Genomic DNA, 25,715 nt, shown 5'->3' on the forward strand with positions numbered 1-25,715 from the left:
TAAGGAGAGAGTTACCTACAAAGGAGTTCCCTACAAAGGAGTTCCCATAAGACTGTCAGCTGATTTCTCAAAAGAAACCTTGGAGGCAAGAAGGGGCTGGAAAAAAGTATTTAAAGTCATGAAAGGCAAGATTACTCTATCCAGCAAAGCTTTCATTTAGATTGGAAGGGCAGATAAAGTGCTTCCCAGATAAGGTCAAGTGAAAGGACTTCATCATAATTAAGCCATTATTATATGAAAGGTTAAAGAGACTTAGATCTAAGAAAAAGATCAAACATATGAACACTAAAATGACAACAAACTCTCAACTATCAACAAATGAACCTAAAAGACAAGAAAAACAATGAAAACAAAAACTAAGCAAACAACTAGAACAGGAACAGAATCAGAGAAATGGAAAACATATGGAGGGATTTCAGTGGGGAGAGACAAGGGAGGAATTGGGGGAAAAGGTACAGGGAAGAAGCATAATTGGTAGGCATATAATAGACGGGGAGAGGTCAAAGATTGGTATAGGAAACAGGACTCAAGGAACTTATATGTACAACCCATGGGCATAAACTAAGGTGGGGGGAATGCTGGAGGGGGGCAGGGTGGAGGGGAGATAAAGGTGGAAAAAATGAGTAAAACTGTAATAGCATAATCAATTAAAAATACTTCAAGAAAATAAAAACAAACTGAACTAACAAGCAAAATGGAGACAGACTCACAGAGAGCACAATGACAGGTAAGGCGGAGGGCATGTTAGGGGGTGGAGGGATTGAGCAAAAAGGAAAGAAGACTCATGGAAGTGGACAATAGTGGGGTGATTGCTGTGGGGAAAGGGTATAAGGGGACTAAATGATAATGGAAAAGATACAATTAAAAAATGGAAAAAATAGCTTTTCAAGTTGATTATAAAATCATGACATTTAAATGTACATAATCTAATTTCTTTCTTTAAAAGTATTTCAGCAATTTACTTGTTCTATTTACATAATTTCCAATTTACTTCTACTTTTTGAGATATAAATATATCTATATTTTTATCCTTAATTATTAATTACTTAACTGTAACCCATGTATGACTTTTGATTTATGTATTATAAATACATATTTAACAATATTGACGTAGTTCATATACTAATAATATTAATGTATACTTTAATCTTATTGCTTTAAATAAGATTGCAGCAATAATCTTATTGCTGTAAACTATTTGAAAGTTGACCAAATGATAAATTGTTTTTAATAGTTCTCCAGAGGCAGAGAAAAGTGAAAGCAGTAGTTTGCTCTATGGAGAAGTAAATATTATCTATAGAGTAGGATTTACTCAGCCTTTTCTGAGAAGATTCCTAAAATCTATTAAACAGTATATTGGGTCACATGTTGGAGGAAGTGTGAGAGAGTGTCAGAGATCAGAAAGACTCAAGGAAGGGATGAAGTTAGAGTGGAGCAGGAAGAAGGGGGAACCTTAGGAGAAGAAAACTTGGTGAAAGGAAAGGAATGTAGTGGGTTCCACATGTAGGCAGGGCCTGCAGGCTGGGCAGCTCGAGGGCTTCTGTGATTAAGGAAAAAACACTGGTAAGTGGATTTAATGTCGAAGATGTCCTGGTTAAATGATAGGCAAGGCTGAGTAGCTGTCTTGGAAAAAGCCTGTAAAAGGAACCAAGATATCTCTGGAACTATAATGAAACAGGAAAACTGAATTGACATGAACTGTCAGAGAGAATTCTATTTGAGCGTGACATTTACTGTGATACTTTTGTTCTACTAACAGGGTGTGCAAGTTTGTTTGGGACCAGGGCTGAATTGAGTGAGACAACAGAGCAAAGTTGATGCAGTGCCATCACCCCTAAAAGCTTGAGCTAATTCTGACATAAAATATCAATCTATTGAGTAGAATCTGGGTTTGAAGGGAGGATAGTCACCAGCCTGCTCAAGTTTTCAACATGTCTCCATCCAGTCCTGCCTGTTCCCTAGATTCTCTCTGAGAAATCAGAGGGTTGAGGAAGAGCCCATGCCTGAAGTTTGGGACAGATGTAAAAGGGCAAGGGCAAGAAAGAAAAGGGAAGAAGAATGAATTAGGGAGAAGACAAAGATGTAAAGAAAGGAAGAAAGCTAAAAAGAACAGCAAAGAGTAAAGGGAAGGAAGGAAAAGGTATAGAAGAAAGGGTTGGGCACAGACTCTAAAAAGAATTGACTGGTGGGTGGAGGGAAGGGGTGGAGGGCAGCATAGGTGGATAGAAGCTCAGAGTGCTGTGAAACCCCAGGAGACTTTTCCATTTCACAGGCCTCTCATTCTTACCCAGCAAAACAAAATGGTACAATAGCTGCAGAAGAACCCCACGCCCAAAAAGAGTATATGTAGAGCACATGGTAAGAGAGGCCTTAGTGCACCAGTTATGAAGAATGACATTTAATACAGAGGATTATTCCACTTCTTTCTAGCAAAATGTTTGTGCCTAAGCATCTATGGAGATGTTTTCTATTAATAGATACCGTCGTCCTGTTTTTTCTCTTTTCTATCTAATGATTGCTGTCATGGAAACAAGTTACTTTAAAAAAAAAATAAGACTTCCCAAATAATTATAAACATAGTATGAACTTCAGTGGAGGAAAAAGAAAATACATGAGTATGTATTTCAGACAATTTCCCAAAGATTTTTCAACATTTAATAAAATAAACTATACTTGATGATAATGTCTTGCTATCATATGTTCAGCCCAATTTAATTTTCAGTGCAATATTGAATCAAAAATTCTAATGTTTTGATTTGTATCAGTACACTTTTCACTGAAGTTAATTAAGTCCTTAGCAATCTAAGGAACTTAAGATTTTTAGTATGCTAACAACATTGGAAATGCCAATTTTCTTTATTTTTCCAAAATTCTATGGTTAATATATGTAACAATGACCATAAGTCACTTTTTTTAAGTTAATGGTTTCAAGGGGTTTTGTTTGTTTATTTGGTTTGGATTTAGTTTGGTTTTACACTAGTTTGAGCTTTTGTTTTTAATCTCTTAGATGAAACTCTTTTGTTTTGGGTTCCAAGATGACTGTTGCTCAGTTTAGTCATAATGTTTTAACATTGTTTATATTTTTGTCATGATATTATCTAGAAATTGTCCTTTCCCAAAAAATATTTCTTACAACCACATTTTTAAAAAATTCCCCCTGTGAGAATCAGCATGATTGAAGTGGTTTGAATTCCATCTCTCTCTCTCACTTCACTAGCTTTATGTCCTTGAGCAAGTTAGTTTACCTTTGAGCTTGATTTTTTTTTACCTGCAAGATGAAGAAAATAATTCCTGCTTTGTGGAGTTGTGAAGATTAGAAATAATGTGTATGTACTCTTACACATTGTAAGGCCAGCTCAGTTGGTTAGAGCATCTTCCCAGTACACTAAGGTTGCAGGTTTGACCCCCAGTTAGGCACATACAAGAATTAACCAATTAATGAATGCATAAGTAAATGGAACAACACATTGATGTTTCTCTCTCTCACCTCTTCCCTCCCTCACTCACTGTCTCTCTAAAATCAATAAATAATTTTTTTAAAAAAGAAATAATGTGTGTAAAGTACTCAGCATACAACAGCACATAGTAAATGCAGCTGCTGCTGGCAGATTTGTGTCATATCCCTGCCATTGTATGTGTGTTTTAACTCCATTCACTACTAAAATGTTTATCAACATCATACTTGTTCTTTGGGGTTTTTTTCGCATTTGTTTTTAAAGCATATACTTAGACTATGCAAAACTTAGTCCTGTCAAACAGAATTGTTAGGAGGAAAGATGAAAGAGTATATACTATTTCAAATAATTTTTTGAATTTTAAATTCTTTGCCCTGACTGACACATGTGACTCAGTTGGTTGGACATCATCCTGCAAAGCAAAACATCACCTGTTCGATTCCCAGTTAGGGCACATGCCTGGATTGTGGGTTTAGTCCCTGGTTGGGGTATGTGCAAAAGGCAACTGATAAATGTCTCCCTCTCATATCAGTGTTTCTCTTCCTTTCTCCCTCTCTTCCCCTCTCTCAAATAAACAAATAAATTTAAATTCTTTAAAATTTAAACTTTATTTTTATTTGCAATTTTCTGCTTTTTTTCTTTTGGGTAAAATCCTAGCTAGTTTATTTTAGTCCCGCTCAGTTATATGCTCTATAATAATGCTGCAATTATATTTATCTATGTATTATGTGTATATAGGTACATGTGTATGTTTAGCAGGTCCTTGAATAATGTCATTTCATTCAATGTTGTTTCATTCTGATATTGATGAGTTGCTGTAAGGACTTAACTCTTGTTTATATCAATTAGCATATGGTAAAATTGGTTTATTATATGTTGCTTCACTTGAAGTCATAGAACCTATTGACAATGTTAAGTAAGGACTTACTGTATATGCTTGCTATAATCTTTTGAGTTTTGTGCATTTATTATGCACATAAATGTTAGGGTATATCTATGAATATATAATATATACATACTCAAGTGTAAGAGTGTGTGCGTGAAAGAGAATGTAAGTTATTTATTGACAGTACCCATTATATACATGTGCTGGAGGAATTCTACCATATTATATTCTTCTATTATTGAATTCTTAAGTTATTTTAAGTTTTTTTCCCCTTAGAACTTGAAGGAGCTGCCACTAGCAGAACTCCCTCCCGATTCCTATTTCTTTGATGAAACACTCATGTGTAGTGAACGAAAAACCTTTCCAGGCAGCATTCATCAGTAGAGTACTTTCTGCATTGCTACCGTCTCTGTTTGTGCAGACCTTGTGGCAGAAGGAGAGCATGGGCCTCATATTGGAGACTGACAACTTGTAACAAGTGGAGAGCTCCCATGGGTGCAACAATCCACAGCATCTGTTGCAGCCCATGGAGAGAGCTGCTTTTAAATAACATGGGTCAGCTCAGAAAATCACTGATATTGCTCAGGAGCTTTAGGGAAGGGGTTGTCTGAAAACTAGGTATCCCAAATATCTACCTAGAAAAATATTAGGGACCCTAAAGGATGCTGTGGGACTACCTTACTCACTCAGGGTCCCCTGATAGAGGAATCGTTTAAATTTTTACTTCAGACAGGCGAGGAATGTATACTTGTAGAGGGTTTCCCATTTTAAAATTCCAGTTCCAGAACAGTACTGAATGTGCTCCTGAAAAAAAAAGGTACCTCGTTTCCACTGATAGGCCCAATGGTCAATCAACTTGTGACAATAAGTAATATGAAATGAAAATAATAGTCAACCTTATTGTTTTTGAACTTGAGAATTATAGTGCAAAATGCTTTAAATATTTTGCATTTTATTAAAATAGAAATAGGTGGGTTTTATCATTGCTACCTTCTTTTCTCTGTGAGATTATTGCATGTATTTTCTATATGCTTTTAGGAAGTTTTAATTAAATATGTATTAAAGTATAAGAATTTATTTTGGAAAACTTTAAAATTCTTGTTAGGTTTTTAATTAAATTTTGCATGATATATGAACAGGGTATTTAGCCTCTAAGCACATAAAAGGGATTGTTAAGTGAGGCTTATTTTCTTTCTACATTAAGGTAAATTCAGGGTATCTTTTAGGTATAACTTGAAGAGAGTCAAACATTCCTTTATGCTTTGCCCAAAGCATAACTCTCAGAAAACTGAGAATTATGTCTATAATATAGGGTTGCTTGTCTTCAACTCTGAAAGGGTATGTTAGGCTGCTTAATAACTGCATAATATCTCACAGCCTATTAACCCCAGAACAGGACAATACTGAAATGGCCCTGCTAAATGTCATTCTTGTGCTTCCCAGCATCCTAGGCACCTCTATTTGATTTTTTAAAGATTTTGTTTGTTTGTCTGTTGAGAGGGGGGAAAGGAGGAAGAAAGAGAGGGAGAGAAACATCAGTGTGCGAGAGATGTATACTTCTGTTGCCTCTCACACATTCCTAACTGGGGAACTGGCCTACAACCAAGGCACGTGCCCTGACCAGGAATCGAACTAGCAACCTTTAAGTTCACAGGCTAGCATTAGTCCACAGAGCCACACCAGCCAGGTCCTAGGCATCTCTATTTTAAAAGCAGTTAAGCTATGGCTTGGGGGGAACTTATGGGATAGAGAGGGATCAAGCAAAAATGTAAAAGGACTCGTACATGGACAATAGTGTGGAGATAGCAGGGAGAGGGGAATTTAGTAGGGCTAAATGGCAATGAAAAAAATACAATAAAAAATGGGCTTCCGGTGAAGATGGAGGTGCAGGTAAGCACAGCTTACCTCCTTGCACAACCACATTAAAATTGAAACTAAACTGTAGAATGATAATCATACAGAACCATCAGAAATCAAGTTAAATGGAAGTCTGGCAACTTTGGAATTGGAGAAACCACATCCAACCAGACTGGTAGGGGCAGAGACATGGAAGCATCTGGTCCCACATCTACATGTGGTAGATAAAAATTCAGGAGGGATATGTCAGGAGAAAGGAATCCCAGCCCCCCAGCCCATGGTTCCAGTGTTAGGAAGATAAATCCTCATAACTTCTGGCTGCAAATGCCAGCAGGGATTGAGTTAATGGAAGAAACTTCTGGAGTCCCAAGAAGTTCCTCTTAAAGAACCCAGACAGGGAATTACTCAGTAACTCCCTCTGAGCTCCAGCACTGGAGTAAGCAGCTTAAAAGGCACCAGTGCCATACAGGGAGGAACTGACATGTCTGGCATCAAGGTGAGAGCTGGGGATAGCTTTCTCCCAGACAGGAGATCATTGTCCCTTTTCTAAACCCACCCCAAACAGAGTCAGCAGGCACGTGCAATATCTGAGACACCACTTACCTGGCTAACACTGTTTGCCCCGCTCTGGAAATCCCCTGAGACTCCATCTACCCAACTTATGAGCCTCCCCAAGCTGTTAACAGTGATTTTTCCATATGAATTACTAGTCTTGGCTCATGCTTCACAACTTCCTAAATCCAAAGGAACAAACAACAGCAGGCCTCAGTGAGCCTCCAGCCCCTGTGCCTCTTGCTAAGTGGCCCTAGGCATGGCACTAGCAGCAGCCAGTGTAGATTCACAGCTTAGCCTTACCTGGGAATCTTCAAGGCTAGCACAAGTAGCAGCCATCTCAGATTGCTATACAGCTCAGGCAGGGTGGCCCTGGGCAAAACACAGGTGGAGGCCGACCTTGACCTGTAGTACTCAGGAGAACACAGGGCCTGTGCACCCATGGACAGCTATGTTTTGGCAAATATGTTTTCCCATATGGTTGGTTCTCTTTTCATTTTCCTGATGTTTTCTTTAGCCATGCAGAAGCTTTTTAATTTGATGAAACCCCATTTGTTTATTCTTTATGTCCCCATCTAGGGGACATATTGGTGAAAATATTGCTACATGGAATATCTGAAATTTTCCTGGCTATGTTCTCCTCTACTAGTTTTATGGTGTCACAACTTATATTTAAGTCTTTTATCCATCTAGCATTTATTTTTCTGTATGGTGTAAGTTGGTGGTCAAGTTTCATTTTTTTGCATGTAGCTGTCTAGATCTCCCAATACCATTTGTTGAAGAGGCTATTTTTGCTCCACTTTATGCTGTTGCCCCGCTTTGTCAAATATTAATTGACCATAGAAACAAGGGTTTATTTCTGGGCTCTCTATTCTGTGCCATTAATCTATGTGTCTGTTCTTATGCCACTACCAGACTCTTTTGATTACAGTAGCCTTGTTTGATATCAGATCTATGATCCTTCCTGCTTTGTTCTTCTTTCTCAAAATTGCTGAGGCTGTTTGGGGTCATTTATGGTTCCATATAAATTTTTGAAATGTTTGTTCTAAGCTCTAGCCACACTGATCAGACAAGAAAAGAAATAAAAGGCATCCAAATGAGAAAGGAGGAAGCAAAACTGACATTGTTTGCAGATGACATGATAGTGTACACAAAAATCCTAAAGACTCCACGAAAAAACTACTCAACCCAATAAGTGAATCTGGCAAAACAGCGGGATACAAAGTCAATATTCAGAAATTGAAGGCATTTTTGTACACCAAAAATGAAATATCAGAAACCAAAATCAGGAAAAAAAATCCCATTTGCTATAGCAACAAGAAAAATAAAGTATGTAGGAATAAGCCTAACCAAGGAGGTAAAAGACCTGTACTCAGAAAACTATACAACGTTGAAGAAAGAAATTATGAAAGACACAAATAAATGGAAGCATATACCATGTTCATGGATTGGAAGAATAAACATCATTAAAATGCCATACTACCCAAAGCAATTTATAGATTCAATGCAATACCTATCAACATAAAAATGATTATTTATTAATGATACTTTTAAAAGATCATCGTAAACTTTATTTGAATATTACTATATTGTATGCACAATGTAGAGTTGTTGCTTGAAGAAATATATTGTAAACTCATCTCTAAAATTCCATTTGTTTTAGTAACTAAATTATTTCTATAACCTAACAATAATATAAATTTAAAACAAAGACTTGTTTTTAACATGAAAAAAACTTGTATTTGGCATCTTTTTAAAAATTTTTTTGTTGTTGTTCAAGTATAGTTGTCTCCATTTTCCCCCCACCACTCTCCCCTTCCCCACCTACCCCCACCTCCCACATTCAGTCCTTCCCCTCTTTGGTTTTGTCCATGGGTCCTTTTTACATGTTCCTTTACAACCCTTCCCCTTATTTCCCCTGTTATCTCCCTCCCCCTTTCCTCTTTTTACTAAGAATGGAAATAATTTTTGATGTGAATAAAAATTTTCTTCTGAAACTTTTATATGTTTCAAATTAATAGACTTATTAAGTCTTAGAAGGAAAAGAAAGATTTTTAAAATTCATTGGCTATAATAATTTTGTTTCACTTGGCTGTTCTTTTCTAGGATTTACTAACTCGACATAAAGTGCTGGTAGCAGAATTCTTAGAACAAAATTATGACACTGTAAGTAGAAGTTATTATTTTAAGTTGTCACCTCATTCTCTCTCTCCTTCTCTCCCTTCCTCCCTCTCTCAGGTCTATGAGCACTTACTCCTGTTTATTATGATCCACAGTAGAAACCAACCATATCAAATATACATCTAATTTGTTTATTGCCTGGAAGCCAGGCCATCAGGAAACTTGAGGGAAAATTGAAGATGGCCAGGAGATCAGGGCTTTCTCATTTTTCATATCTCTTCTTATTGTTGTGCTCTGGAGCTCCAGGAAACACCTAGCGTCTGCTCACTTTGATCTTGACTTAAGAGCATTCACATTGCCCTTAAGAGTCAGCTCTTTCAAATAGAACACCCACCCTTACTAAGATAAATCATTTTACCTGGTTGATAATTAGTTCCACTTACTAGTAGAAAAACTAAAATATTTCTATCTTCCAACTTCCTTCTATAATGGTGAAGCCAACTCATCCTTTTGAGATTTGGATGAAAGATGATGCTTCTAGGAACCTTTCCCTAATCATACCCTCACACCCACACAGTCACTCACTCACACACACTTTCTCTCTCACCTTCCTTGCCTCTCTCACCAACCCTTCTCTCACGTTTTACATTGTATTATTATGGTGTGTTTGTATCTTCCTAGTTTTTTCTTGATTTCCCTGAGAGACAGGAACCTTATTTGTTAAACACAAGAATTCAGAGTGCAGTTTAAATTAAGAATTAGCAATATAGTTATGAAATCAAGATGATTTTCATATCCTAAAATTATCAAGAAAATATTTGTTACATCAATTGGAATACTTTGATCTAAATGTAAACCATGAAAGGAGAATAATGCTTATTGCCAGAGGTATCCCAAAGCTTCAAGACTAAGAGAAAATGGCCTATTTTTGAATCTATGAAATAAACAGTTATTAGAGTTTGATTGTTTATTAACTATAGATTCTAACTGGAATGTCAAAGACTCATTAGATGTTACGTTTATAATAAATGAAAATAAAAGAGGGCTAAGATAGTTTATGACAAAACTTGTACTATCAACTTCTAATCTTTTCTATAAAATTAGTGAGGTAAATGTGCAATAATGCTTTGAAATCAGGGATAATACACAACAATTTGAGAGACCATGAGGTCATTTTCTTTGACCCCTTATTTATCAATTTTGTCTTTATATCTATAGTCACTTATTGTGTGACTTAGTGGTTTCAGAGACACTGAATCAGCTGCACTGACCTTGAACACTGGGTCTGAGAACTTATGTTCCCTCAAACATTTCATACTTCTTGAGTTTCTTGTTTCTTTTTTTTTTTAGCAATAAACCACTAAACTGGAGCACATGATATATGACTCTAAAATAATGAAACTAATAGCTTCAGAAGTCAAATCATACCTGTACATGTATTTATAGTTGCAATTAAAACCACAAAGTTTTTCCAGTAAATTTAATGACCCACAAAATCTTCCTTGTGTTTCATGACAATTAGAATAATAATAAGTTGTTCATGTAAAACAGTACAGTTATTGTGACTTTAATGTGAGCTACATATTTCTGTTTTTACTTTTCACTTTCTTAATTCTTTCTTAGTAATTCATTATCATCGTGCACAGCTTGCTTTCATCACACACATGCACAAACACCTTGCACTTGGCCCTCAGAAGACAGGACTGTTTTGAACCTTTTCAGCCTCTGAACACTTTCAGTTCTCTGCTGGTTTTGCTTTTTCCACCTTAGTAATCTTTGAGTGTGATCACACATGGTAGGAGGTTGATGCTGAGCTTCCCTAGCCACTGGCTTTCAAGAGTTGAACTGAAGGGCCTAAGTAATGATTAATGATCATTAGGAAACAGGGGCTCCAAGCACATTGTCCCCCACCTTCTGGGGAAAGTAAAAGTAATCCAAAGAGGCCAGTTGGGTTTAGCATCGCCATCATGTGGCAAAAGTATCCCTATTCCTCACCTGTTCATGCTATGGATTTGACAATTTTATTTATGAGTTACCAGGTGAAATTCTGGCAAAGATTAAATGTATTTAATCTTTCTCAAAGTATTCATAGACTAATAGCTACCAGCAAGTCTACATACTTAGGTTTCTTTAATATGGCATAAAATGAGTTGTCTTGCAACTCAATAGGTGTTTTATTCAAAATGATTTATTGTGAGTACTCAATTACTGCATTTTCCTACTCTTTCTAATTTGTAGAACTAAAGTAAAATAGAGAAGTATGTCTTTTGTATCATTTGACCTCCCTACTCCCCAGTGTCTTTATGAGTAAATGAGGATGGTGAAAGGAGAAACCTCCAATGGACAGTGGTGATCAGTCTAGGGTTAAGCACATAGAGATAGCAAGCACAGCACTTAGACTGCACTGGGCTCAGGTCTGAAGCAAGAAAGCTTTCAAATCTAATGCCAAGGAATCACTGCTGGTTTAACACTGTAATATTTATTTTCTTTTCATTAGATTTTTGAAGACTATGAGAAATTGCTTCAGTCTGAGAATTATGTGACTAAGAGACAATCTTTAAAGGTAATATCAAATTTAACTTAGAGTCTCCAAAACTGATACCTTGTTAGTAAATGATTGGTCTATTAGTAAACAAGTAAATATGGAAAAATTTAAGTATCTTTTTTTGTAACTTGAGAAATGTTTTATATTACAAGTATACTTTGTAGCAAAATAATGTTAAGTGCCCTGCCTCAAATACTTTTTAAAAGTTACAAAAGAAATAAAGTATGTGCTAAGTACACAAAAATTATGTGTGTTTGTAACCAAATTTGAGGTTAATGTCCTATGAAACTCCTGTGGAAATGCTGCTCTCTCTCATCAAACAGGGAGCCCAGCAAAGCAGGGTTACATCTGTCTGAGTGGCCTTCCCTCGTTCAGTCAAAAGGTACCTGGAAGCATTCATTTGTCCAACAAGAGAAGGGACAGCTCCTGAAATAGTGTGGCTAAAGCTGCATCTTCCAATCCTACTCAGATACTCAAAAGAATGTTTTTGGCAGACAATACTTGGCTGTTTTTTGTCAAGCAATTTGTATGATGTTTGAGCTCACTAAATACCAGTCATTTTTGCCCTGCCTCGGTAGCTCAGTTGGTTGGAGTGTAATCCTGCACACCAAAAAAAAATCAGGGTTTGATCCCCAGTCAGGGTACATACCCAGATTGCAGATTCAAAACCCAGTCAGGGCATGTACAGGAGGCAACCAATAGACGTTTCTCTCTCACATGTGTGTGTGTCTCTCTCTCTCTCTCTCCCTCAACCCCCCTTCTCTTCCCTTTCCTTTCTCTCCAAAAATCAATAAATGTATCCTTGGGTGAGGATTTTTTTAAATTACTCATTTTTTATATGTACTGGATGATGAGATTCCCAACAATGCATTTGTTTCTAAATATTGGGTGGTTTTAAGCTACAGCCATAAATTAAATCTATTTTGTACCACATTTTTATAAATTCACTTGACACATGATTTTTCATTGGCCATGATCTGCTTTCCCCTGTATTTGTGCCCTCGCTGTCCCAGCTTTACCCATTGACAGAGAAGTCAGTATACTATTTTCAGCCTGTCACTCAGCATTCTTTATTGAGTTTCCTTTTGTGTGGAAGCCCGTACAAGGTAATCCATGTGGAAGAAATACCACGCTGGAGCTTGGAGTAATGAGAATGACTTTATGCAAAGAAAGTGACATCAATGCCATGCTCTTCCATGTCTAGAAAGCTTGTTAAAAGCAGTTGAAAATAAAGATGCATCCTGTTGCCACAGCAATGTACCTAAAGAATAGCATTTCTTATTTGTGAAGAGTTTCACAAGGACAGCAAAAATAGGGAGCTTGTCCATATTATAAGAGATAGTGTCCCTGGAAGGGAAATGGAAATTGAAACAGTACACAGACATGACAATGGTCTGAAGGACAACAATATAGGAAATTTCTCATAAATTTTCCAAATCTTTCCTCTTTTCAGTAGGAATCTGTGAACCAAAGTAGATACCTACTTGTTATGAACTAAATTGACAACTAAATTGGGATCAATTTTCAACAGTGATAAGAACTTATGACAGAAAGTTGTCTCTAGCTAGGTAGGATCTTAGGCAAAGTTATAGAACTGACAGTTTTTTATTCAAACATCTCCCTTTAGACCTTCCTCTTGCCTTTCCCCCACTATCATATCATCTCCTCCTATCCTTGTGCCTATTGCCTCATTCTTTTCTCAAGATGTCTTCAGCCCCACCTTAACCTGTTCCCTTGTTAATATTTGTAAAGTATTATAAATATTAGAGCACAGCCTAGCTCATGGTAAGAAAGAGATGTGTTTATTGAATAAAATGAAAAGAAACTTAGAAATAAATATTACTGATCATTATCCCCAGAGTTCAGTCTCTGGAAGGTATTGATCAATTCTAAATAAATAATTAGAACTAGGGTGTGGATTAGACTTACTCCTGTCAGGATGCATTTGCATTTAAAAATAGAAGCCTTAACAGGCTTCTATTAACACAGTGGACGTATTGTGGGTAGAGTATGTCATATGAATTTGGTGGGCAGCAAAGGGGAGCAAGAAGGATTCATCCCTCACTGCTGTTTGCTGTCATCCGGCTTTCCACTACCCAGTCTCCCTCTTCATATGGTTGTCCATATGAAGTTAGAGACCTCTGCACTGTTCCCACTGACACCGAAGAAGCAGCCAAGTTTCTATCTGTTATTGAAACTCTCCCCTTTCAAACTGATTATGTTTCCCACACATTTATGAATGCCTCAGCCTACTTTATAAGACCTCTTTCTTATTCTTTATTAATCCACCCAGATATATACATTGGTTGCTAGTCCTGCCTCCAATCCTTCACAGCCAAGTGTCTTGCAATACTTGATTTACAATATGGTAAAACCAAGCACTGATAGGACAGTGAATAAAAAAACTGAGTAAAAGTCAAAAAAGCATATCTGAGAGTGCAGAAATTGTTAAAATGATTATTGAAGAATTGGCTTTTTTTGAATGCTACAATGGTCTTTTATCACTCTGTTCAAGGAAGAAACTCATTAAGTATTGTTTATTCTTTTCTTCAATAGGAAAGCATTATTTTGAAAAGCCCTATTAGTGTGCTGTAGGTTGCTTTTGGAAAATAGATGTGTGGGTAGCAGCAGTATGTTCTATTTTAACATAATCTTGTTTATATTTCTGGATTCTGTAGAGATGTTTCATAATTTTAGGCAACAAGACATGAAATTATTACAACAGTATGTTCACTTGGAGTATTTTTCAAGCAATAAACTGCTGGGTGTTTCATGAAAGGGTAGTTTAGTGTATACAAAGCAGCTCCCAAATGCTAGAAGTAACCAACATGCCAAAACACAAGGCAGACAAGTCCAGCTTTTCTGTTACAAAGGAAAGTAATAGAAGGAGGCCTCTGGTGGCAGCAACACAAATGGATCCCTGCCCCTGCCTCCCTCCAGACTCCATATATTTACATACAAGCAGTGAGAACTTGTGAATGAGCAAAGAGATCTGGTACCCAGAGGCTCTGGTGCCAGGATGAGGTAAGAGAAACATGGAGGGTACCTGACCCTGGAGAGAGAATTGATGTGAGTCCTGTGATCAGCCCAGAGCTCTGTGTACCTATTCCAGAGCCTTCCCAGGGAAGAGGAGGAGGTAAAGGGTCCAGGATTACCCAGGTGTTAAGACACCAGATTACCTTTAAAATGGAGGCACTTATGTTCCTCACACTAGGCTTTTTTCTGATTCCAAAGTAGTTGCTACCTGCTGCCTTGTGTTAATCATATTCTAAATTCTCCTAAACTAGTTGGGGGAGCTTAGATTCCTCATGCCAATAAAAAAAAAGTAATAGAGAAATTCCTTTCCCTCATGTGGCAGAGCTTAGAAATTTATTTCTTCTTCAGGGCCTGACATTTAATTTCTAGCAAGAAAGATTATAATTCAAAAGAAGCTTGGTGGAATTTGGGGGATTTTTTGGACTCTGATCAATTTCATTAAAACCCCAAGTTAAAAAGAAAATAAAACTCTTATTATATCTAATTGATATGCATGGTTTTACTACATGGTATGAAGCCTATAAAATAAAGTTTAAGGAAGTAAAAATACTATTTTTTTTCCATTTGCTTAGTACAGTATTGCTTTACAATGCTTTGTATTATAATGAAATGCAGAACTTTTTCATTGTCAGTATTAATTAAAATAGATGAATATCTAATGGCTTAAAGATTCAGTAGTGTTAGCCAAATGATTTAATACAATTGTTTCAAAAAAGTAGTAAAATTATATTAGTAAAGGATGGACATCCCTATGTAGTAAAAATTGAAGTGACTTAATCCAAATTTAACTCATAAACATCACATCAACAAATGTTTATTGAATGTGCGTGTGCAAATTTTAAGGGTGAATTTTTTAATGAAATTTCTTTGTTTCTGAAAGACCTTTTGATATTTATATATGTGCATCATGTATATGTATTTTAATATGTGATATAGATTATATTTTATTTTGTAGAAATATATTTTAGGTATATATACATCTATATACAAAATATATCTATCTGTATAGATGTAGATAGCCCTATTGAAAAGCCCTGTTTGTGTCTGTATATCAACAGGGTCCAGCACAAATAATGCCCCTTTTTATTACAAAGTCTTTTATTACAAAATTATAAGCATGTAATTCTGTAACACAACAATATCACACTCAAGCACACCATATAACATTTTAAGTGAAATGTTCAAATTAACACTATAAATTATTACACCCATATTATTACCCTACCAACCACACTTAAGCAGGCCTTACTTCTGCTAGACCCTGTATATGAAAATATTTTAAGAGGGTATATCTTTTTTAAAAATATTTTATTTATTTATTTTTAGAGAGAGGGGAAGGGAAGGAGAGAGGGAGAGAAACATCATTGTGTGGTTGCCTCTTGCACACCCCTAACTAGGGACCTGGCCCACAACTCAGACATGTGCCCTAACTGGGAATCAAGTGGGTGACCCTTTGGTTCACAGGGCCACGCTCAATCCACTGAGCTACACCAGCCAGGGTGGTATGTCTTTTATTTTTATATATATATACTTTTATAAGGATATATAATGCATATATTTTAGAAGCCTCTTGTCAGCTTTATAATCCAGAAGTGGTTTGTTTGGGTTGTTTGTTTATTTGTTTGTTTTTGAGAGTCTGGGAGCCATCCCACTGAAATGTGAACATCTAAGAAGGTAGCACGCATATCTCTCTCTGTTACCAGGAGGTGCTTCTCTCCAAGCCATAAACATTTTTTGTTAGTTTTAAAAGTTTTTATTATCCTCTTTATTAGTTGGATAAAGGCAATCAGTTAAAACAAAGAGCTACATCAATGGCCAGGCGAATTTAGGATGCACTATGAAAGGGCTCACAGCAAATAATGCTATCAAGTCCTCTTAAAGGAATGAGTTACCTTTTATATTGAGGATATATGTATATAATGATTGTAGCTCTTTGGCAGTGTAAATAAGGTGGATTTTTACCTGTCTTTTTCATGCATTGTTCTTTGGATATGCTTATTCAGAAATAAAACTACATTCTTTCTACATTTTGTAGATAATATTCTGTGGTGGTAAGACTTTTTTTCCTCAATACTATCCACAGACATCACACATGCTGTAAAGGGTACAAATATAAACAAGATTTTATACATTCCCTTGTGTAGCTTACATTCTAAAGAGGCTTACAAGTAACTCCGTACTGCAGGGCAACATGAGTACACCTGGGAAAAAAACAAGGAGCATAAAAGCGATAAAGGAGGTTTGGTTTGGAAGAAAGTCAAACTCATAGAAACAGAAGGTAGAATGGTGGTTACCATGGGCTGCGGGGGAGGGGGGGAGGGAAGTGGGGAGATATTGACCAATGGATACAAACTTTCAGCTACAAGATAAATAATGTTTGGGAACCTAATGTGCAGCATGGTGACTATAGTTAACAATACTATATTGTATATTTGAAAGTTGTTAAGAGTAGATCTTAAGCATTCTCACCACATACCTCTCCCCCCAACCCAAAAAAAAGGATAACTGTGAGGTGATGGATGTGTTAATGTGATTGTGGTAAATATTTCATTATGTATATGTGTATGTATATGAAATCATTATGATATATACTTTAAGTGTGTATGATTTGGTCAATTATATCTAAATAAAGCTGGGAATGGGGGATGGAGCAAGGGGAATAAAGCCACAGAACCTGGAGAATAAAGAAGACTGAAGGAGCTGAGAAAAGGAAGCATTAGGAATGACTTCAGATCACAGAGGGCTTTGAATGCCATCCACAGGAATCTAGACATTTGTTTATTTATTCATTCACTCTATAAGTGGAATTAGTAACATGAATAGGGGTGATTTTCACAAAGATTCATATGACATAATGTGCAGAATGGATTGGAGTGGGTGAGGACTGCAAGAGGTCATTTGCATGCTGTTGCAGTCGTCCAGAAAAAAGACAGTGAGGGTTTGAATGAGGGTATTAGCAGTAAAAATGGGAAGATGTTTGAAACCTTTGGAAACAGAAAATTGGCAGATCTTGGATGTAGATTTGATGTGAGAAGCAAGGGAAAGAAAGGAGCTGAGGAAGATTTCAATACTGTGCTCTAAGGGACTAGAAGATGTGATGTCGTTAACAAAGAGTAACGAAAGAATCGATTCTAGAGACATTGAGTGTGATTAAGACAGCAAAGAGTTTGAGCCAGACAACCTGGAGGGCAGTTAGAAATGTGGCTATGGAGTTTAGGAAATATAATGAGACTAGGAATGTAGATTTGAGAGACATGTTCCCAGATATTATAGTTGAAGCCATAGGCATAGATGAAACTGTTAGGAAATAAAAGATAAGTGATTCAAGTATACAGCTTGGAAAATTACTACACATGTAGTGCAGAAGGTAGAGAAGCCAGGAGTGTCAGAGGTAGCAAAGGAATAAGCCACAATAGGCAAGAAACCAGAAGAATGAAATGGCCTTGAAACAAAAAGCCAAGGAAGTATCTGGAAGTGTCCAGTTAGTTTTAGATACTGCAGAGAGATTAAGGAAGGTGAAGATCAATGGTTTACATGGTTGCCTTTCCATGTGTATGAGACTAACTGGTGACCAGCCAACATGCAACAGCGGTCATCATTTTCTCTGTTTAACAAACATTATTTTTGTGCACTAAATAACTTAAAGGTGTATAGCTCTTATTTGTTAAGCAGACAAAAGATACATCATGGGCAAGGTGATTGATTACTGGCAGCCAGATACACACACTTCCGGACAAGATGGAGGTGTAGGTAGACACACTGTGCCTCCTCACACAACCAAAATAAGATCAGCAACAATTTAGAAACAAGATAACAACCAGATCTGACAGAAAATTGAACTGTATGGAAGTCAGACAACCAAGGAGTTAAAATAGACACATTCATCCAGACCGGTAGGAAGAGTGGAGTCGGGCAGCCAGGCAAAGAGGGGTCATGGCACAAAAAGTGGTGGCACCAGGCAAGGTAAGGCATCCCAGGCTCAAGACTGCAGCTGGCAGCCCCTGGGCAGACCCTGGACACGCAGGCGGCTGGCAGACCCAGTGAGGCAGCGACTGTGAAGCGAGGCACTGTGTGCAAGGTGTCTGACTATCCAGGTGATCCCACATTCACCCACAGGTAAACCAGGCGAAATTGGGCAGTGAGATAAACCTCGCAACCTGGGGTCCCAGCGCCAAGAAATAGAGCCTCAGGACACTGATTGAAAACACCTGTGGAGGTTAAGGCACAGGAACAGACTCCCAGCCTCATAGGAGAGTGTATGGCAGAGACCCACAGGGTCCTAGAATGTGCACAGGCCCACCCACACAGGAATCAGCACCAGAAACACCCAGTTTGCTTGGGAGAAGTGGCAGCAGAAGGGACTGAAATTCCACGGAGAGAGGAGCAAACGCCATTGTTCCCTCTCCAACCCCACCCCACATACTATGTCACAACCCTGAGACTGGGCTGCCCCACCCTGATAAACATGTAAGGCTCTGCACATCAGCTCACCAGACCCCCCCCCCAAAATGGCTCAAACAAAAGAACAAATCAAAGCCACAGAGTCAATACTTTTAAGCAACCAACAGATAGCCAACCTATCAGATGCACAGTTCAAAGCACTGGTGATCAGGATGCTCACAGAATTGGTTGAATTTGGTCGCAAATTAGATAAAAAAATGAAGGCTATGCTAAGTGAAATGAAGGAAAATGCACAGGGAACCAATAGTGATGGGAAGGAAACTGGGACTCAAATCAATGGAGTGGACCAGAAGGAAGAAAGAAATAACCAAACAGAAAAGAATGAAGAAACAAGAATTCAAAAAAAAATGAGGAGAGGTTTAGGAACCTCCAGGACATCTTTAAACTTTCCAACATCCGAATTATAGGGGTGCCAGAAGGAGAAGAGGAAGAGCAATGAGTGGAAAACTTATTTGAACAAATAATAAAGGAGAACTTCCCCAATCTGGCAATGAAAATAGACTTCCAGGAAGTCCAGGAAGCTCAGGGAGTCCCAAAGAAGCTGGAACGGAGAAGGAACACACCAAGGCACATCATAATTACATTAGCCAAGGTAAAAAATGGAGGAGAGAGTCCTAGAAGCAGCAAGAGATAAGGAGACAGTTACCTACAAAGGAGTTCCCATCAGACTGTCAGCTGATTTCTCAAAAGAGACCTTGCAGGTAAGAAGGGGCTGGAAAGAAGTATTCCAAGTCATGAAAGGCAAGGACGTACATCCAAGATTGCTCTACCCAGCAAAGCTTTCATTTAGAATGGAAGGGCAGATAAAGTGCTTCTCAGATAAGGTCAAGTTCAAGGAGTTCATCAACACCAAGCCCTTATTATATGAAATGTTAAAGGGACTTATCTAAGAAAAAGAAGATAAAAAACATGTATAGTAAAATGACAGCAAAGTCACAATTATTAACAACTGCACCTAAAACAAAAACCAAAACAAACTAAGCAAATAACTAGAACAGGAAGAGAACCACAGAAAATGGAGATCATATGGAGGGTTAGCAACAGGGGAGTAGGAGGAGGAGAGGGGGGAAAAGGTACAGAGAATAAGTAGCATAGATGGTAGGTAGAAAATAGATAGGGGGAGGGCAAGAATAGTATGGGAAATGTAGAAGCTAAAGAACTTATGACACATAGACATGAACTAAAGGGAGGAATGTGGGTGGGAGAGAGTGTGCAGGGTGGAGGGGAATGAAGGGGGGGAAGAGGACAACTGTAATAGCATAATCAATAAAATATATTAAAAAAAAAAGATACACACACACCCCTACCTACACACCCAGAGTTCTGGTGCTAGAGTGTATTGTGATAGACAGCTAGTACTCAGTTTCACATGCTTTCATCTCCCATCCAGAATTTCTGGAACCATCTATACAATGTATTACTATCCTGGGACATCTAGAAAAATTTCAGTAAATAGAATTAGAAAATAAATATGTCACATGTAAAATGAAATTAAAGGTACATTTCAGCTGTCTGATTGCCAAAGCTTTAGGGATTGCTACCAGTACAGTGAGAATAAAAGTTTGAGATGGAGCAGCAGCATATTTACCTGAACTGCTAGAGGGGCTTCAACTGCTCTCATTTTGGGTATTTTTATTTTGTTTTGAAGTGTCTTAGTCTGTTCTGGTTGCTATAACAAAATACCATAGACTGTGGCTTAAATAAGAAATATTTATTTCTGCCCTGGCTGGGTGGCTTAGTTAGTTGGAGTATTGTCCCGTGCACCAAAAGGTCACGGGGTTGATTCCTGGTCAGGGAACATACCTTGGTTGCCAGTTCGATCCCTGATTCTGCATGTATGGGAAGCAGCTGATCACTGTTTCTCTCTTTCTCTCAAATCAATAAGCATATTCTTGGATGAAGATTTTTAAAATATATTCATTTCTTGTAGTTCTGGAGGCTGGGAAGTCCAAGATTAAAATGCCAGCAGTAAGAGAGCTCTGGGGTCTCTTTCATAAGTACATCAATCCCACTTATGATGGTTCCACCCTCATGTCCTAACTTCTTAAAGGCCCCTTCTCCTGATACTATCACATTGAGGGTCAGGATTTCAACATAGATTTTGAGAGGACACAAACTTTCAGTTCATAACATGAAGTAATGCTGCATTTTGAGAACAATTAATTTGTCACCAAAAAAATATTTTACTTTACTTTTTCTTAATAAAAACTTGCTGCACATGTTAAACTTCATTTGGATTCAGTCAATGATTTTTTTCCTGGTTATGTATCAGGTTTTGTAATAAAAGTTAGGGGAAAATTAAAAGTCGTTTTATATAAACTACTTTTTCCTCAGCAAGCTACTATACAGTACATTAATTTAGGTAAGGGAGATAAAATTGTAGAGTCAACTTTGTTATTATTATCCTGCCTCAATACCTAAAGAAGCAAGAAAATTAAACAATGAAAATAATAAATGTATTTCTATCTAGCTCTTCATGCAAGCTGCAGAGAGATTTATAAGCTGCTGGAATGATTGACTTAAAAATATACTCAGAAATGCATTAAGCACAGACTTTAGCAAAACTGTGAAAAGCTTAAAATAACTAATGCTTTCATGACTGTGCTTTAAGATTCACTTAAGGATTCTCAATTTTTTTCATGTTAACATTCTAAACTCACATATTTTGTTTTTCAGTGAGGGAAAGTGAGGTATGTTCTTAATAACATAACTCTCAGACAAGTTATAGCATTGATTTTGTGTGTGTGTTTTTTAATAGCTTGTAGGTGAACTGATCCTGGACAGACACAACTTTGCCATTATGACAAAGTACATCAGCAAGCCAGAGAACCTCAAAGTGATGATGAACCTCCTTCGAGATAAAAGTGCCAGCATTCAGTTTGAAGCCTTTCATGTCTTTAAGGTAAAGTGTAAGCTACAGAAATTAAGTGGGTATTTGTTTTCCAGTTTCAATGGCAAATTCCCTATTTTACTCTTCTTTATATTTGAGAAAAAATTAAATAGCCATTCTTTTGTTTTGCATGACTTAGATGAAATTTTAGTTATTTTAATGAATGCCCATTTCTTTCTAAAAGATTTGCTAAATAACCCATACTCTAAATATTTTCCTTTTTTAAGTGAGAAAATAAGTGAATACTATATCCCTAAAATTACTAAGATAATCAGTAACTGAGCTAGAATCCAAACCATGAGTATAAGAATTTGAAAGCTTTGCTTTTTGCCTTAAGTGTTTCTTTGAACCTTAAATAAAGCACTGAAGAAACACTTAGGTACTATTCACTTTTATTACTTCTTCAGGAATATTTTTGTAGATGCATTTTGCTATGAAAGAAAGCTAGCCCCTATAACTGCTTCCTTCTCCTAATACATTTTCTTTAATGTAATAGTAATAATATCACCTCCTAGAAACTTTAGACAATAGATCTTTTTTTAAATTAGGGTAGGTGAGAGAAATGTAATCTAATCTTTCCTGGCTATATTCTCCCATACTCCTAACTTAACTGTTGTAAAGGTTTTAGTAAACATTCTTGTCCTATGCACATAATTGAAGGGTTTTTTTTTATTTTTATTTTTTACTATTCATGTGTCCATTTATTATTTATTATTAAATACTTTTGAATTTTATTCTTGTTCAAGTACAGTTTTCTGCCTTTCCCCACCACCCTTCCCCACCACCACAGCCATCCCCACCTCCCTCCCCTATTTCCACTCTCTCTTGATTTTGTCCATGTGTCCTTTATAGTTGTTCGGATAAAACCTTCACACTTCCCCCCCCCACACACCATTATTCTCTCCCCTCTCCCCTCTGGTTTATTCTTAATTTCAATGTCTTTGGTTATATTTTGCTTACTTGTTTGTTTTGTTGATTAGGTGCCATTTAAAAGTGCGATCATATGGTACTTGTCTTTCATAACCTGGCTTATTTCACTTAGCATAATGCTCTCCAGTTCCATCCATTCTGTTGCAAAGGGTAGGAGCTCTTTTCTTTCTGCTGCATAGAATTCCATTCTGTAAATGTACCATAGATTTTTCATCCATTCAGTTACTGATGGGCACTGATAGGTTGCTTCCAACACTTGGCTATTGTAAATTGTGTTGGTATGAACACTGGAGTGCATAGGTTCTTTTGGATTGCAGTTTCAGGGTTCTTAGGATATAATCCTAGCAGTGGAATTGCCAGGACAAAAGGCAGTTCTAGTTTTAGTTTTCTGGGTCAATTCTATACTGTTTTCCATAGTGGTTGCACCAGTCTGCAATCCCACCAACAGTGCACTAGGGTTCCCTTTTCTCCATAACCTTGGCAGTACTTTTTGCTTGTTGCTTTGGTTATGATGACCATTCTCACCAGTTTGAAGTGGTATCTCATTGTGGTTTTAATTTACATCTCTCTGATGGCTAGCAATACTGAGCATTTTTCCAAGTGTCTATGTGCCCTCTATAGGTCCTCCTTGGAGAAGTATCTGCTCAAGTCGTTTGCCCATTTTTTAATTGGGTTGCTTGTCTTCTTAGAGTGGACTCATGTGAGTTCTTTATATATTTTGGAGATCAAACCATTGTCTGAGGTATCATTGACAAATGTTTTCCCATATGGTTGGTTCTCTTTTCATTTTAATGATGTTTTCTTTAGTCATGTAGCTTTTTATTTTGATGAGATCCCATTTGCTTATTCTTTCCCTTATGTCCCTTGCTCTCAGGAACAAATTGGTGAAAATATTTCTACATGGAATATCTGAAATTTTCCTGGCTATGTTCTCCTGAAGGACTTTTATGGTGTCATGACCTATATTTAAGTCCATTATACACCTTGAATTTATCTTTGTGTTTGGTGTAAGTTGGTGATCAAGTTTCATTTTTTTACATGTAGCTCTCTAGACTCCCAACACCGTTTGTTGAAGAGGCTATTTTTGCTCCATTTTATGCTATTGCTCCCTATGTCAAATATCAATTGACCATAAAGACTTGACTTTATTTCTGGGCTCTCTATTCTATGCCATTGGTCCACATGTCTGTTCTTATGCCAGTACCAGACTCTTTTGATTACAGTGGCCTTGTAATACATTTTCATATTAGGTATTCTGATCCTTCCTGCTTTGTTCTTCTTTCTCAAAATTGCTGCAGCTATTCGGGTTTTGTTTAGGGTCCCACATAAATTTTTGAAGTGTTTGTTCTATATCTGTAAAATATGCCATTGGTACTTTAATGGGCATTGCATTGAATCTATAAATTGCTGTGGGTAGTATGAACATTTTGATGATGTTAATTCTTCCCATCCATGAATATGGTATATGTTTTCATTTGTTTGTGTCTTCCCTAATTTCTTTCTTTAGTGTTATTTTTACCTCCTTAGTTAGGTTTATTCCTAGGTACTTTATTTTTCTTGTTGCTATATCAGATGGGATTTTTCTCCTGATTTCTGTTTCTGATATTCATTGTTGTTATACAAAAATGCCTTTAATTTCTGAATATTGACTTTATATTCCACTGTTTTGCCAAATTCATTTATTAGGGCCAGAAGTTTTCTTGGTGGAATCTACAGGATTTTCTATGTACACTATCATGTCATCTCCAAACAATTACTGTTTTCTTTCCTCTTTTCCAATTTGGATGCCTTTTATTTCCTTTTCTTCTCTCATTGCTGTGGCTAGGAATTCCAATACTATGTTGAATAAAAGTGGTGAAAGTGAACAACCTCGTCTTGTTCCTTATCTGAGTGGCAAAGTTTTTAGTTTTTGTCCATTGAGTATGATGTTAGCTGTATGTCTCTCATATATGGCCTTTATTAGGTTGAGGAATGCTCACTGTATTCCCGCTTTGCTAAGTGTTTTAATCATAAGTGGGTGCTGTACTTTATCAAATGCCTTTTCCACATCTATTGATATGATCATGTGATTTTTATCTTTGCTTTTGTTTATGTGATATATTATGTTTATTGATTTGTGAATATTGTACCATCCTTGCATCCCTTGGATAAATCCCACTTGGTCATGGTGTATGATCTTTTTAATGTATTGCTGGATGTGGTTTGCCAATATTTTGCTGATGTTTTTAGCATCTATATTCACCAGCAACATTGGCCTGAAGTTTTTTTCTTTGTTATGTCTTTATCTGATTTTGGAATTAGGATTATGCTGGCTTCATAAAAAGAGTTTTGGAGTTTTCCATCTTCTTGGATTTTTTTGAGTAGTCTGAGAAGGATAGGGGTTAGCTCTTCCTGAAATGCTTTGTAGATTCTCCTATGAAACCATGAGGTCCACAGCTTTTGTGTGTTAGGAGTTTTTTGATTACTGCCTCAATTTTGTCAGCTGTTATTGGTCTGTTCAGACTTTGTGCTTCTTCTTCATTGAGTTTTGGAAGATTATATTTTTCTAGAACTTCGTCCATTTCACCTGGGTTTTCAAATTTCTTGACATATAGTTCTTCATAGTAAGTTCTTACAATCCTTTGTATTTCTGTGGTATCGGTTGTAATCTTTCCTCTCATTTCTGATTGTGTTTATTTGGGTCCTCTCTCTCTTATTTTTGATGAGTCTGCTTAAAGGCTTGTTCATTTTGCTTATGTTTTCAAAGAACCAGCTCCTGGATTTATTGATCCTTTGAATTGTGCTTTTAGTTTTTATGTCATTTAGTTCTGCTCTGATCTTGGTTATTTCCTTCTTTCTGCTTGGTCTGGGCTATCTTTGTTGTTATTCTTCAAGTTCTTGTAGGTACAGGGTTAGGTTGTTTGAAATGTTTCTGTCTTTTTTAGGTGGGCCTGTATCACTATGAATTTTCCTCTCAGGACTGCCTTCGCTGTGTCCCATAAG

At 37.0% G+C, this 25,715-nt stretch overlaps 1 protein-coding gene across 1 annotated transcript in view; it reads left to right on the forward strand.

Annotated features, from left to right (window-relative positions):
• CAB39L (calcium binding protein 39 like) overlaps positions 1–25,715 on the forward strand; it is a 158,971-nt gene that overhangs the window by 111,344 nt on the left and 21,912 nt on the right. The window contains exons 6-8 of the mRNA XM_045821874.1: positions 8,857–8,916; positions 11,369–11,434; positions 21,672–21,815. Coding sequence (XP_045677830.1) covers positions 8,857–8,916; positions 11,369–11,434; positions 21,672–21,815 — 270 coding nt within the window. The remainder of the gene's footprint in view (positions 1–8,856; positions 8,917–11,368; positions 11,435–21,671; positions 21,816–25,715) is intronic.

The sequence above is a fragment of the Phyllostomus hastatus genome, unplaced genomic scaffold (assembly GCF_019186645.2).
Source record: "Phyllostomus hastatus isolate PE091 unplaced genomic scaffold, TTU_PhHast_1.1 phas_scaffold_46, whole genome shotgun sequence".
Classification (NCBI taxonomy): Eukaryota; Metazoa; Chordata; class Mammalia; order Chiroptera; family Phyllostomidae; genus Phyllostomus; species Phyllostomus hastatus.